This window comes from Coffea eugenioides, chromosome 8 (assembly GCF_003713205.1).
Source record: "Coffea eugenioides isolate CCC68of chromosome 8, Ceug_1.0, whole genome shotgun sequence".
NCBI classification, from domain to species: Eukaryota; Viridiplantae; Streptophyta; class Magnoliopsida; order Gentianales; family Rubiaceae; genus Coffea; species Coffea eugenioides.
The window spans coordinates 44,923,371-44,938,413 of record NC_040042.1 but is presented as its reverse complement, the minus strand read 5'-3'; the positions used below and the strand labels follow the sequence as shown (position 1 = coordinate 44,938,413).

At 36.9% G+C, this 15,043-nt stretch overlaps 3 protein-coding genes and 1 non-coding gene across 4 annotated transcripts; 3 read left to right on the top strand and 1 right to left on the bottom strand.

Moving 5' to 3' along the window:
• Positions 1-406: 406 nt before the first annotated feature.
• LOC113779938 (replication factor C subunit 2) lies at positions 407-3,918 on the top strand. Its single transcript, XM_027325730.1, has 7 exons — positions 407-729; positions 1,995-2,101; positions 2,171-2,272; positions 2,445-2,640; positions 3,085-3,213; positions 3,318-3,512; positions 3,595-3,918. Exons 1-7 carry the CDS (start codon positions 565-567, stop codon positions 3,703-3,705), a joined length of 1,005 nt encoding a protein of 334 aa, XP_027181531.1. The 5' UTR covers positions 407-564; the 3' UTR covers positions 3,706-3,918.
• Positions 3,919-4,669: 751 nt separating this feature from the next.
• On the top strand, positions 4,670-6,979 carry LOC113781205 (60S ribosomal protein L24-like). The gene is made up of 5 exons (XM_027327081.1): positions 4,670-4,743; positions 5,864-5,939; positions 6,131-6,232; positions 6,419-6,567; positions 6,685-6,979. The coding sequence occupies exons 1-5, from the start codon at positions 4,733-4,735 to the stop codon at positions 6,833-6,835; spliced, it is 489 nt and encodes a 162-aa protein (XP_027182882.1). The 5' UTR covers positions 4,670-4,732; the 3' UTR covers positions 6,836-6,979.
• A 2,631-nt stretch (positions 6,980-9,610) lies between these two features.
• On the top strand, positions 9,611-14,305 carry LOC113779588 (RHOMBOID-like protein 2). The gene is made up of 5 exons (XM_027325220.1): positions 9,611-10,203; positions 12,268-12,431; positions 12,752-12,915; positions 13,337-13,587; positions 13,959-14,305. Exons 1-5 carry the CDS (start codon positions 9,914-9,916, stop codon positions 14,068-14,070), a joined length of 981 nt encoding a protein of 326 aa, XP_027181021.1. The 5' UTR covers positions 9,611-9,913; the 3' UTR covers positions 14,071-14,305.
• Positions 14,306-14,529: 224 nt separating this feature from the next.
• TRNAV-AAC lies at positions 14,530-14,603 on the bottom strand. The gene has a single exon. It is a non-coding gene; the product is annotated as a tRNA-Val (tRNA).
• Between the last annotated feature and the right edge of the window lie 440 nt (positions 14,604-15,043).

The window sequence follows — 15,043 nt, the reverse complement described above, 5'->3', positions numbered from 1 at the left end:
AAGGAGAGGGATGAATTGAACGGTTCGAAATAAAGTAGCGTAGGAAATTTTAAATTCAAATTCTCTCACTTATGCTTTAAAAAAAAAAGGCTTATTAATATTCATAGGTTAAAATTCGATAAAATTAGAAAGTAATTACCAACAAAATTCAATAATGATGAGATCAGATTACAACTCAATAACATCATAAACTAACCACAAATTGTGAAATAGACACTAGCATATAAGTTAGACCAAATGCATATACATGTTTTGGGCAATCATTTGTGCTAAATAAGAGAAGTTAAAATAAAAAGAAAGTACGGACAAATAAAAAAATGAAGGAAAGCTAAAACCTTTTTTTTTGTTTACAAAAGAAAAAAAAAAAAAGAAATCACAACATTCGAACGACGTCGTCTGAAGTGGTGCTCCATATCATTTCCCTCCAAATTGAAATTGGTGGGGAACTGAGAAGGGTTTTAGACAACCTTACCCGAGGGTTTTTGGCTAGTTTCTCAGATCAAGAATATTACTGGATAGGAGCTTTGTGAAGCAAATCTTTGCTCAGATTCAAGGAACAGAAAAATGGCATCCTCTTCTTCTTCTTTAACTTCTAGTTCGGGCCCAGATATTCCATGGGTGGAGAAGTACAGGCCCACTAAAGTAGCTGACATCGTCGGAAACGAAGACGCCGTAGCCAGGCTCCAAGTCATCGCCCGCGATGGCAACATGCCCAACCTCATCTTGGCCGTAAGCGATAATCCCTCCCTTCGGCCCCCTACTTATTTTTTGTGTTCTGTTTAGGAATTTATCTCTTTTTTCCCTCAATCCCTGCTAAGAATGCTAAAAGTCGCTGCATTTACGTTTTTATTACTTCTTTTGTTTCATATTTCATATGGGTTTTTTTTTTGGAACTCAAATTGGTGAAAATTACTGAGCTAGTTCGTGGGTTGTAGCCCACCAAAGATCATTTTTTTGTTAGTTCTTTTGAAGGGGAGGGTCAGGGGTGCGAGGGGAGAGTGAAATTGAGACCCTTAACAATTGGGTTCCAGTTGATTCGACGCAGAGTTTAGTAGAGAGTGCTACAAGGAAAATCAAGGCTATGGAAAGGAGGGAAAATATGAATAAAGTGGGGATTTGTAGAATTTATCTTCCAAAGTTTTTGGCTTTGAACACAATGCTTGGTAATGCCTCTTGCTACATTATATCTTTCAGCATAATTCGTTTATGACCAGACTTCTAGGAATGAGTAAGAAAGTTTTATAAACGCATGAATATCTGTCAGGCTGTTCTTTTTACCTGTTATTTTGGAGGCATGAAATCAATTTGAGAGTCTGCATATTGCAAACCTGGTTTAAAGCTGTAAATTTCTCTTGTCACAATGGGACAAATCGTATTGCTTCACATTACTGAAGGGTGTGTGCCTTAGAATTGTATTCACACTGCATAAACTGACTTGTTTAAGGTGTTAAAAGATGAATACTGTTTAACTGTTCAACTTAGTACATAGTTGTGGTGCAGAGTTTTAAGGAAAATCAAGCTCTTCAATAGATGGAATATAGGAGAATTTCCTTTTTGTTTAAATTGCTTGAAAAGGAATAAACGGTGATCAAAGCCTGTAAATACTTGCTAATGACTTCTACATGCCTGCTGTAAATGTCCATTGCACTACTTAAGGGGTATGGATGCATTCACTTGAATCTGAAAATATCATCAGCAAATACGAAGAGCAGGCATTAGTTGCTTCATCGTCTATTTTGTCGAGGTTTATAACACTACAATTAATTGGGAGATTATGTAATACTAAATTCCTTAGTTCCACAAAAATTTCCTAGCAATTTAGGATTTCTTGAAAAGATAACCCTTTTTTGACCTAAACATGTTTGGAGAATATTAATCACTTGAACATCTTGGGATACATATAAACTGCATTTTTCTTTATCTTTGCTTTTGGTCATTATTTCAAAATACAAAGGAGACTTGGTACTGAGCCTTCTGGAATGCATTTTGTTTAGGGTCCACCTGGAACGGGTAAGACCACTAGTGTTTTAGCTCTTTCACATGAACTTTTAGGACCAAACTACAAGGAGGCAGTTTTAGAGTTAAATGCATCAGATGACAGGTATGTCAAACACTTATAAAATGATTTTTGATCACTTCTTGTATTATGTTAACCCTTCCTCTTCTTCAGGGGTATTGATGTTGTTAGAAACAAAATCAAAATGTTTGCACAGAAAAAAGTCACTCTATCTGCGGGCCGTCATAAGATAATAATATTGGATGAAGCAGACAGGTTAGTTTTTCCTTTTTTTTTGGTGTTCTTGGCCTATTGATATTCCCCTCGTTTAACGATTTTATTCCTCTTCTATCTTTACAAGTTCATTCAATAGTCTATAGGTTTAGCAGTCATACTATCCTCTGTGTTCAATTGGTTGAGAGATTGTATTGCTTTATTGAAAAATTAGCATGACATCTGGAGCTCAGCAAGCTTTGAGAAGGATAATGGAAATATATTCAAACTCCACACGCTTTGCTCTTGCTTGCAACACATCATCAAAAGTTATTGAACCAATTCAGAGTAGGTGTGCCATTGTCCGCTTTTCTCGATTAACTGATCAAGAGATTCTCAGTCGTCTCATGGTAGTGGTTGCAGCAGAAAAGGTACATTCAGTATGAATGCCTGGTACAGATTAGAACACATTTCCTGTTGTGTAATTTAATGCATTGTTTGTACTTTGTCATATTGTGCATCTTATGTTGCCGTGATAAGTTCCACTGTAAATTATGCTCTTTACTTTGTAAAGTCAAACAGGAACATGATGTCTGTCCATGTTCAGCTTAAAAATCACTTCCTAGCTTCATGTCACTTCATTACCAATTTCTAATTAAGGAAATGGCCATTCTTTGCTCTTCTACTTCATTAGTATATTAAAGTTCCTGCAAATAACATTACAATATGGAAATATGTAACCCGGTGTAGTTTGTCACTCATGTTTTTTCTTATCAAAAGGAAGGAAAGAGAGAGCCTCAGAGAATCACCAGTATCTGAGACATCGCTTTATGAGTATCAGCAATACATTATTGATGTTTTGACACTCATAGCAGGTACCTTATGTTCCAGAAGGGCTTGATGCGATTATATTCACTGCTGATGGTGATATGAGACAGGCCTTGAATAACTTGCAAGCAACAAATAGTGGATTTGGGTTTGTCAACCAAGAAAATGTTTTCAAGGTTACGAGTCTTACACCTTAATTCCTGCTTAGTTTTTATAATCACTATTTGGCCAATAGTATTTTTCTTCTTTGCTTCATTACTTCTTTTGGATGCATATGTAGGTTTGTGACCAGCCCCATCCCTTGCATGTGAAGAGTATGATACGCAATCTTCTCGAGGGAAAATTTGATGATTCATGTGCTGGTCTAAAGCAGCTTTACGACCTGGGTTATTCTCCTACTGATATAATTACAACCCTTTTTCGAGTCATAAAGAACTATGACATGGCAGAATACCTAAAGTTGGAATTCATGAAGGTATGCATTTTATAATCCATATTGTTGATCTCCGCCCGCCCTATCTGCAGCTTCATTCTCATTCTGTCCTCCTTGTTCACAGGAAACTGGATTTGCACATATGAGGATCTGTGATGGAGTTGGTTCATATCTTCAGCTCTGCGGTCTGCTTGCTAAGCTTGCTCTCGTTCGAGATACAGCTAAAGCAGCTTAGAGTTATATGTACATGATATGATAGTTTCCCTTGGAAGACCTGGAGCCACTGTCTGCTTAAGCAGTTTTCAGCTGTTAACTTCCTGGCCATGAATCATGCTTTCACCTGCACTTGGCACCTTTTGTCTTCTGATCATGAATGAAGATATGTGATGATGATAATTATTGCGGAACCTCTTTGGTTCCACCTTCCAATCGAGCAAATTAATGAGAAGACAGACGAACTGTGCACGAAAATCCGATAAATGAAAAAGATCAGCGCGGCTGTTCTTAACATGTAAACGAAGAGGACAAAACGTAAAAGACTATTTACCTTAAAGGGCTCTTCTCTGTGTGCTAAACGGCATATGCTTGGGGGGTAAACCCGGTATTTAGTTGACGATAAAAGTTTAATTTTTTATAATTTTATAAGTAAAAATTTACGTAATTCAAGGATAGATGATGATAATAACAGTAATATGTTTGAATTTTATAATAGGTTTATTCCCTCTATTTTCTGTGCTTGTCACGAACCCTTAGGACACAAAATAGGAAATGCGTTATATTAATTTGTGTTTTCCTTTATATAAAAACAAAATAGAGATTAAAAAAATGCAGTTAAAAACTGCCATAAATTTTATTATGCTTTTATTTTTCATGTTTGATTTTCTTTAGATTTTCCTTTCTGTTCCCTTTTTGAAGTCGCAGCCTGACCTAAGATCCGGACAAACTTACAGAATGCATAGGAATCGTCTGCTGTTGCAGGGCTGAACTTTTGACACTGGGCTCAGCCATGCCCGCTAACTTGACATCCGTCTACTGCCTGCCAATAGAGATCCAATAAGACTGGGCTAAAGGTTTACCTCCTCAAAAGGCCCAGATTTGAGATCCATAAATCTCTCCAGCCAAGGCCCATTTTGAGAGGAGGGAAGGCTCTACTAAATTCTTTCTTGGACGCGGGTGTAGGGTTCAGGCCGTCCCAACTCCCAAGCCCCCAGTCCCCACGTTTAACAAAGTGCAACAGGGAGTTCAGCTGCAGGTTCATCACCATGGTTCTCAAGTATGCTTTCTCAGTCTCTATATTCTCTGTGTTTTTTTCCCATGTTAACTTCAAGAGCATTAGATTGTTTATTGCAGTATGATATTTCTTAGCATTTAGTCTATTTCAATTTTTTTGACTTTTTTTTTAGCTGATACATAATCTATACGAACACTAAATCTGATTTCGGATAAAAGATTTTTTTTTTAAAAAAAAAAAATGGGGTTGTGATTTTCGTCATTGTATTGGGATGGAGGCCTTTTTAAAGGAAAAAACTCTGAAATGAGATTATTGGTCTCGTCTTATTAAAGTTTATTAAGCTTGAAAGTGTCCATGGCTCCTTTCGAGCTTGAGTTGAATTTTTTGTGTTTTAAGTACCTCAAGATGGCCAAGTAGGCAGCCATGCTGTACGGTTGGGTGGGTTTCTTTTTGCATTTTTTCCTTTCCTGATTTTGTCAAAATGGAGCGCCATGGAAGAAGAATAACGATGTACAAGAATGGTTGGCTTCGAAATTACTGAGAAGTCTGGCTAATAAAAGGTCTGAACTTTTGGGAAGTCTTGCTAATGAAAGTTCTGATTTTGTGACAAAAGTAACATGCAAAGTAGCCCTTTATGCTTGGAATCTTGTTTAGTCCTTAGTTTTCCTGGTTTATGATCTAATACTTGATGAGAGTCTTAAGAGTTCCATTACCATAACCTCAGCCATTAGTTGGATTTGGCGCAACCAAATACATTGGACTAGGCATTGTGAGTCTCCAGTTTGCATGGGCCAAGGAGGTTTGCCGTTATTGTGGAGTTTGAACCTCATCCCAAGCCAATAGTAGTAGTCACTCTGAAGATGTACTTTAAGGGAGGAGATAAAAGGGAGGGGAGAAAATATTATTCAACTGATCCACAATTTTTTTGTGTTATTGCATATGGAACCAAAGGGGCGGCTTCTTAAAGGTGCTCTAGTCTTAACCTCTATTTCCTTGTCCGATATAGCCCTTAGATAGTCCTGTGCACATTGGCCCTTCTTTTATGCAATTTTACCTCTAAATTTTACTCAACAGCGGCTCTTTGGGTTCCCAGGATATTTATGTACTTTTTGCTCTATTAAAACTTATCTGAGTACTTAACTGCTTAATCGTGTTTCATCAGAACTGAACTATGCCGCTTTAGCGGTGCAAAGATCTACCCTGGGAAGGGCATCAGGTTTGTTCGTTCAGATTCTCAGGTAATTTCAGGGCATTTACCAGAATCACTTAAAATGGCATCGTCTGTTTACTATTGCTGAATTTGTTCAATTTCTCATTACTCTTATGTTTTTAAAGGGATGGATTAATTTAGACTTTCTTCTAGCTCCTACTGTGTATTAGACTGAGGAATTTCTTTTCTTATCTTTTTTAACATTTCTTTTAATTGAAGGTCTTCCTTTTTGCCAACTCAAAATGCAAGAGGTATTTTCACAACCGCTTGAAGCCATCAAAGCTTACATGGACTGCAATGTACCGGAAACAACACAAGAAGGTAGTTCATGATTCTGGTTGATCCCTTTGCTTTTTATTTATTTGTTTGTATCATGAAGATTGCTTCTCATGTATGCATGCGTGCGTGTGTGAGAGAGAGAGAGAAGACTTTGCTTCTCCTGAGGTAACATTGCCAGGTATTCTTTCTGTGTCTGAATTATTTGATTCCTTGGCGGACATCTTGTAGGACACTACTACTGAAATCTTGAAGAGAAGGCGCCGAACTACAAAGAAACCTTATTCAAGGTCCATAGTTGGTGCCACATTGGAAGTTATCCAAAAGAAGAGAACTGAGAAGCCAGAAGTCCGAGATGCAGCACGTGAAGCTGCTCTGCGGTACGTGCAATATGATTTGTAGATAACTTTGTGCTTGCAGAAGTAGAAGTGACTATAGGATATTCTGTGGGATAAATCATGCATTTGACACATTATGACTGTGGAATCTGTGATCAGTGAAATCAAGGAGAGAATCAAGAAAACCAAGGATGAAAAGAAGGCAAAGAAAGCAGAAGTTGCCAAAGCCCAGAAGTCTACGAAGGGTGGCTTGTCTAAGGGCGCTGCACCCAAGGGTCCTAAGCTTGGAGGAGGGGGTGGGAAAAGATGATCTTCTCTCTTGCACATTTGGGTTGGATGTTCGAACAAATTATACTCCGGCAGCTGTACCATTGGTTAATTGACCACATGCATTGGACTTCATGTTTTAAGTGTTTGCACTTGGAAAATTTTAAGTGGATCTTTTTCGAGGAAACCAGTATATCTGCTTCTCTACATTTCTGTTGATTTATGATGAAATATTCACATGTTAGAAATCTGGAAAAATAACATGGCATGTCTGTTAATTTGATAACTTGCCTTTGAGTGGGTATAATTGGATTACTTAATGATAAAGCAGCATTCCTGTTGTTATGGATATAGCTCCTATAATTACTGCGGCGCTGCTGCCCTTTGATCCACTCCCATGTTTTTCTGCTCTTGTTCTTGATAGGATGAAATGGACATTTAGAGCAAGTCGGGTTATTTATGGTTGTAGCGTGGGCAACAAGCTGGCTGCGTTGTGCGATTGTGACATTAGCCAGTTTTAGGAACCTTAATAAATAAAGTCTGTTTATTGATTATTGGGTTGGGCTTTTGAGTCCTTAGCACGCGTGGATGTTAAGCCCTCAAGGGATCTATCGATAGCTAACCAACGTGAGATACGGTGATCCATCTAAACGCGGGAACTGTCTACAGCTTCCTTGTAGGAAACAGAGCAAATTCATTTGAATTAGCTGTTTTTGGAGGTGTTTTTGAAAAATTTTACTGTAGCAGAGTTTTTAGATTATTTTGGAATATTTAAGAGTAGAAGAGTTTTTAGAATATATTTTGAAATATTTTTTAAAATTTTTAAAAAATTTAAACTAATTTTTAAATTATCTTTTAGAGTACTTTTTAAAAATTTTTATTGTATTAGAAAAATTAGTTTTTGAAAAACAATCCCATTCAAACAGACGGCGGCAACCACCAGCCCACCATCAAAGCCTTTAAGGCTTGGTGGGTCCCACCAATTGCCATGTTGTATTGTGGATTTGCTTCAAAAAATTCAAACAGGTGCGTAGTGCATCCATTTGGTTCGGTGGTGGTTCAGTACCCTTCGGGCTATTCCTGGACCTCCTTATGTCCACTTCTTCCCTTAGTGTATGATAGATTAAAATATGCTACAATTGTCGTCTCCGAAAAAAAAAAGAAAAAAAAATAGGTATGCAGGCAGCCAATATGAGAGTGGAAATAAAGGTGACAGTTGGAGGAAGAAATTTATTACTTAGAACTCTTAGTTATGATTCTTGAACTTTTATATTTATACGGGGAAGAAATGATTGAGAATTGAAAGGTGTTAAAAAATATATATTAATTGAGCCAAGAAACCTTTCCTTGAGATACTTTGATTCTTCTAGAGTATGCATTAGCGAACAAACTGCTTATAATTAATCGGTTTGTTCAACGGGTGTTTATAAAGCACTTTGTTAAAATATATTTTAAGTATTATATTTTTAAAAATATAAAATTAATTTAAAAATATATAAATATAATAGAGAATAATTATTATTAATTTGTGTGTGTATATATATATATATATATATATATATATATTAGATTAGAGAAATGATAGATGCGTTAACGAGAGTACTTTTTAAAGGCACCCGCTAGAAAACCCATAATTAATTTAATTGGCATGGAGATCTTTGTTTGAGTCGTCGTGGAAACTGGTACTCGTCTAATCCCACGACTTTGTTGTTGTATGATTATTATTATTATTATTATTATCAACTTTTTTGTCCTTTTCCAATTCTCAATATGAAGTAGTAAGTAGTAATCGGTAGGATAGCTACCGACTTACTATGACTTTCGTTCCACACCAGAAACCGCGTGGACCACTTTCGCCTGGCCAAACATATCAAAATCAACGGGGAATGACAACAAAATCCCAGCTCTTGTTTGCGGGCTTCTCTCATCTATGACAAGGATTCCTCAACTGATGTTTGATAATGGAATTTCTCAGATGTGGTCTCTTTGCAGGATGGTCAACGAATTAAGTGCTATTTGACAGAGCTATCTTAATCTTAGAAGTTTAAAGCAGAAGTCCATCATGCTTCTGCTTCTGAATCTGATAACAATATGCAACAATCATTCGGTTGTATGTAGGTTGGACTTAGCTGTCTTGGCTTACAGGGTACCAACCAACTCAGCAAATTCGCAGGCCTGTAAATCTTAGCTTACCTTACATCACAAGCAAGCACATTTTGTACAATCTGAAACCGAGTATAGATTTCCAGCTGCTTTACTGCATATATTGTATGGATGCTTTTTCAAACATGAGATGATTCGGTAAAATGTTTTGAGGAATTCATATGACACTCTCAAGAGAATTGTTTCTAGCTTCAGAAAAAGATCAGCAGATCACATAGCAAAGTGCACATTTGGATTCAAAAAAGTGCCAACTTACTAAAATGACTTTCGAGGAAAGAAGCGACTTGAGCTGCAAAAGTGTTCCCGTGCATAAAAATTGCAGACAAACGTGTTCCCGTGTCTTTAACGAGTGGAAGGGACAATTTGTTCTACTAGAAAGAATAAAAAAAGGAGATTGGAAGGTCGTCATCCGGCTTCCTTAGCCAATGCAAAAGAAAGAATCAAGTATTCACACGAATAAAAATAAAGAAAATTGCCAAATATATAAAAAGTTAAAAATAATTTGCACAGTAATAAAGAAAAATACTTCTATAAAAGTTAACGATCTATAATATAATATATTTGCAGGAAAAAACAAAAAAAAAAGGGAAAACTATTAAATCTATAAAAGTAAACAATAATTTATCTTTTGGCCATTTGGCTTCCTCAGCCAATCCAACATAAGTTACAGCTCACCTAACATCGATTTAGACTAGCAACTACTAAATTATCCCCACATTCCAAGTTCTGGAACTCGCTTCCCTGTTACTGAATCCTCTTTCTTTCTTTCTTTCTTTCTGCCAATTCTTGCATTCAGGTTAATCTCCCACCATCTCAACTTCCAAGCCACTCTACCACTTCTTGCCAAGTTTCCATCACTTTTTATATACATCTCCAGCAATCCCACTTCCCGGAAAGATTAGAAAGGAGCATTCTTGAAAGGGTCTAGCTTGGAACTTGAGTTGAACAGGGGAAAAAGATGATGCGGAACGGAGATCTGGAGAGTAGAGGAGCAGCAAAGGGCAGAACCCACAATAACGTTAGCAGCTATCAACCTTATTATGTGGAGACATCAGAGAGCCAGTGGACTTCATGGCTAGTTCCAATGATAGTGGTAGCTAATGTTGCTATGTTCATTGTCATCATGATTATCAACAATTGTCCCAAGAATAATTATGGGATTAGAGGGCAATGTGTGGCAAAGTTTCTTGGAAGGCTTTCTTTTCAGCCTCTAAACGAAAATCCTCTCTTTGGCCCTTCTTCTAATACGTAACGCCCTTTCCTTGGATCCTTTTTTTTCCTTGTTTTTCCACTTTAAGTTTAACTCTCTGTCTTTTTGGTGGTTTCTAGTGATTTTGTGCATGAGAAAGTAGTTGACTTGGTGGGCTTATGCTTTTGATTTGGGTTTTGAATTTTTTTGGTGGTCTTTTCTTTTCTGGGACTAAAGCAATCGAGTTGGATGAGCTCCTTCTTCTTCATTCCAAGAAAAATTCGAACTTTTTAGGTTTCTTTAAATGACTATGAGCAGATAGGTCTAGTTTTCTTGTCTTGGTTTTGACCCTTTGTTGTAATTTGCCTGTAGTTTATAATAATTCGAATGAAAGTATAAGGAAATAAACGAAAACTAAAATTGAAAAGAAAAAGGTATTTAATTGGAGAATCTTATGCTGACCTTCTCTAGAACTATTGATAGTTGTATTACTGATTTGGTTTGAGGATGTGCATTGTTCGGAACGGTTGGTGACATAAAATCCTGTTTTAAGTCTAGTGGCTAGAGCTCACTGAAATATGCTTCACTGATACTGGTTCATTGATTAACTACATAAGATTTAATAGCATGAGTTTTAGCCTGCCAATGTCAAGAATCTGATGTACAGCTTTGGTAAAAATATCTCTAGAATTTGCTTCCCATATTCCCTTGGAACCATCGAGGGCTAGGAACTATGCAATGCTTGTGGCTTTTCAGGTTCCTAACGCCTTAGAGTCAGTTGACTGTAATTTTTGTTTCTACGTTTGCTAAGGTTCTGGTAACATGTTCTTCTCCACTTTGTAGCTTTTGGGGTTATTAGTGCTTTTTCGTCAAAAATCACTTTGTAGCTACAGACATACATAGACAATAACTTTTACTCATTTGTACTCATAGGAGATGCAATAACCATGGCACCAAACTTATTGTTTCACATCTCTGATTGAGGCCGGATACAAGTTCTTTCGATAAGGTTGTTTTTTGTCTTAAAAATTGTACTAAACCATTAGGCAGTCCATCAGAGCAACAGGGTATCATCTGATAGAAGCTCTTTCATCTAGCAACTTCAATGTGACAAGTTCAGTTAGGTTCAGGAGTGGATTAGCCTTTTGTTTGATCTCAGAAAAATTAAGGTACTTGATGCTTATTTAAGCCCTTGAGTTCAACTACTAGCCATAGCTGATAACTATCTTGCTCTGGTCTTGAATTATTCAAATAGTGGACTGCGTTGATTTGTAGAATTGCAAAACCATGTTTTGGGGTATCATTCTGATTCCAAAGAGACTCATGATAGGTCTCTTAAATATATTTTATACTTTTTAATCAATTGTCTCAATGAAGCCTACTCTATTCAAACCAAGATAACAATAATAGATGAAGGCAGACGAGATGGAATGACGGGCATACGAGTTAGTGTAGGATTTTTTTCTTGGAGTTTGGTTTGTTGATCGTAGTTTAGGTAGTGGTGTCATGTTTTCCACGTTTTTAAGTTATGTTATAAAAGCATGGCATTTAGATTGGTTTTTGTAATTTTAATCCTTCAAGACAGAGTGTTTGTTTCATACTTTTCCTGATTCTTCAAAACTCTCTTGCTTATAGTAGAGGCATTCTAGTTCTGATATATTTCATTGACTTAAATTCAAAGTCATTTTTTTTATGTAACAGTGCCTTCTGCCTCATATTGTGAATAGCAGAAATTTTTCTTTGCCTCTTTATCAATTTTCTTGTGAATTTGTTGTGGGTTTATGTTTGTTGATTGTTTTGGGCTCCATTAGAGTGGTACCAGAGCTACAGTAGATTGAAGTATGGCAACCCCAAAACCACCTGCAGCACACACTGTAATTAATATGCTAATTTATTGACAATGTCCTGAGTATACTTGATTTAAATATGCCAACCTATATGCTTAGTGCTTTCAGAAAATCTAACTGCTTGTAATAGACCATTATTTGCCACTATCTGGCATACTGGTCCTGCCCATTGGTTCCACCCCCTTGTTTTGGCAACCCCTCTGGAAAAATTGGAAAAAAAAAAAAATAAGAGAGCGGTATCATTGTTCTTGTATTAACTTTTTTGTCATGTTTCAGACTGGAAAAATTGGGTGCACTGGAGTGGAGCAAGGTAGCACATCAGCGTCAGGCATGGAGACTTATCACTTGTATCTGGCTGCATGCAGGAGTGATTCATTTAATTGCCAACATGTTAAGCTTGGTGTTTATTGGAATTCGGCTTGAGCAACAATTTGGATTTGGTATACTTTTTTCCTGTTAAAACACAATCTAAATAGGCTTGGGGATGTTTTTGATGATCTAAACACCTGTCAGAGGAATTAGGAAAAAGTATTATCAGTTCTATTTTGATTGTCAATCAAAACATTATGGCCAATCAAACTGTTCAGGACCTCTTACTGTGAAAAATTATGTCTAAGGCAGTCTTATGCTCATTATAAGATTTCATTGTGGTTGGTACCACAATTGAGATTATTTTACAAATTCTTCTGCTATTATTTTTAACCTTTGTCAATTATTCACATTTATTCTTACAACATTTTTCAAAAAATGGATTGCACAGTGCGAGTTGGGGCCATCTACCTCCTCTCAGGAATTGGTGGGAGCATACTCTCGTGCCTTTTCATTCAGCGCAGTATCTCTGTAGGAGCTTCTGGTGCTCTTTTTGGTCTTCTTGGTGCAATGCTATCAGAGTTGCTTACTAACTGGACCATTTATAGCAATAAGGTAGAGCAGCATTCTTCTTCTTGATCTGCTAACTCCACTAATGTTGAAATTCTTGCTGTTATACTGGTCTCTACACTCTTCCTTCTCTATGGGACAAAGGAGATTATGTTTCATGCTGTGCACCCCTTTGTATAACGGTACATGAAGCACAAAGGCCACCTCTGGTCTAAAGTCTAATCATATTAGTAAGATTTAATCAATGAAACTTATTCCTTGTTACAAACAGATGCAAACAGATGCCTTTGTCAAATTTTGGTTGGGAATGTCTATCCTTGTAGTAAATCACGTGATAATCTAATAAAACAGGCAAACTAACTTATCCATTTGGATTTCATTTGTCTCATTCAAGTGATTATGCTGATTGTTTGTGAGAAATTCTGTCGAGCATTCCTGCATTAAGTATTTCTTTTGTTTTTGTCAGGTTGCAGCACTTTTTACCCTTGTGGTCATCATCGTCATCAACTTGGCTCTTGGCATACTTCCTCATGTTGACAATTTTGCTCATATTGGAGGTTTCATTTCGGGGTTTCTCCTTGGATTTGTATTACTGTTTCGGCCCCAGTTTGGTTACCTGGAAAGCCGCCAACTTCCACCCGGTGCTCGTCTCAAGTCAAAATATGCAGTTTACCAGTATGTTCTCGTGCTGGTTGCCCTGATTTTACTGATCATTGGGTAAGCCCTTTTTTACCTGAGGTTGAAGTGATTTCCTGTCAAATGAATCTAGAGCTGCTTTCATTTTCTTGCGCTGGCTGTTAAAACTATAAAGCTGTGAATGAACTACCCCAATGAAACATCCTAGAAAAGTTTTTATTGGTCATCTCATTTGTATTATAGATGCTTACAGGAAATGGGACATATACTTGTCAGTTTGTGCTTGGACGGCATCCGCCAATAAGGTTTCTTGAGAATAGCGATAGACTTTCCTGCTTTGCCACTGGCTTTCTCCTTTAGAGATTTTAGTTTATTGTGATTGTCCTTAATAGACATGATATAGGTAGAGCATACATATTTACTTTGTTAACATGCCTTTGTGCATGCTGCAGATTCACGGTAGGATTGGTCATGCTCTTCAGGGGAGAAAATGGGAATGATCATTGCAGCTGGTGCCATTACCTGAGCTGTGTGCCCACATCGAAATGGAGCTGTAACAATTAAGAAGAGTTGGGCAGAGTTCTCTGATTCTGAAAATTCTTTGTTCATAGATTACGGATTTGTTTAATGCTTTATTGCTTATATTCTTGTACAGCAATGTCTTACCTTCAGCTGGAGTTCTGCAGTCCTATGCATATATATATATATATATATATATTGGGTTTCTGATATGTATTAAACTTACAAGTGATCTATACATGAACACTGGCGTGAAATTTTTCAGTACATGAATTTTATCTTTCCTAGTCTTAATTTGGTAATGTACGTTCTTTGTTGCCTTCTCTTTTGGTTCCCATGGAATCAGTTCTACGAAAAAATTTATCAGCATTTCAGTTTGGGCAGGTCCTGGAATGATAAAAAATTAAGATAGATCAAAAATAAGTCGTTCGTTCAATCTCTATAAAGGTCTGGCAAAAAGGTGTGGCGTAGCCGGGACCAGAAGAAAGGTCTTGCAAAATGATATGGCGTCGCCCGGACTCGAACCGGAGACCTTCAGTGTGTTAGACTGACGTGATAACCAACTACACCACGACACCAGTGTTTGTGGGTGGAGCCTTCAGACATCTTACAAAACGCTGAATTTTATTGTATGCAGGAGCCTGGACTGACTAAGGCCAAATAATGAGAGAGCATTACTTTATTATTTTAAACAAAAACTCGGATAAATTTGGTTTTATATATCATGTAACTCAAATTTTACCGCATCTTTAATTCTTTGGTTGATGAGATGGTGTGACAAAATTTGGATCATATAATATATATAAGTCGGGTCTATTTAAGTGTTTGCTATCAGTTTATCGTATATCGCACGCCTGATACACTTCTTTTGCTCGCGTCATTTTTTTCAAACTATTTTTCATAGTTTCTTTACAATAGTTTATTTGTTTTTTGTTTTTACCAAGATGATTTTGCCATTGGAATTTTTTTTTTTTTTTTATTTCCAAGTGTGATCAAAATGGAGTGTAGTTCATATGAT

Excerpts from the sequence above, each read along its gene's own strand:
- LOC113779938 (XM_027325730.1), top strand. The coding sequence starts at position 565 with ATGGCATCCTCTTCTTCTTCTTTAACTTCTAGTTCGGGCCCAGATATT. Across the intron at positions 2,102-2,170 it reads TTAAATGCATCAGATGACAG|GGGTATTGATGTTGTTAGAA; the intron begins GTATGTCAAACA and ends CCTCTTCTTCAG. Across the intron at positions 3,214-3,317 it reads ACCAAGAAAATGTTTTCAAG|GTTTGTGACCAGCCCCATCC; the intron begins GTTACGAGTCTT and ends ATGCATATGTAG.
- LOC113781205 (XM_027327081.1), top strand. Across the intron at positions 5,940-6,130 it reads TTGTTCGTTCAGATTCTCAG|GTCTTCCTTTTTGCCAACTC; the intron begins GTAATTTCAGGG and ends TTTTAATTGAAG. Across the intron at positions 6,568-6,684 it reads GCACGTGAAGCTGCTCTGCG|TGAAATCAAGGAGAGAATCA; the intron begins GTACGTGCAATA and ends ATCTGTGATCAG.
- LOC113779588 (XM_027325220.1), top strand. The coding sequence starts at position 9,914 with ATGATGCGGAACGGAGATCTGGAGAGTAGAGGAGCAGCAAAGGGCAGA. Across the intron at positions 10,204-12,267 it reads TTTGGCCCTTCTTCTAATAC|ACTGGAAAAATTGGGTGCAC; the intron begins GTAACGCCCTTT and ends GTCATGTTTCAG. Across the intron at positions 12,916-13,336 it reads GGACCATTTATAGCAATAAG|GTTGCAGCACTTTTTACCCT; the intron begins GTAGAGCAGCAT and ends TGTTTTTGTCAG.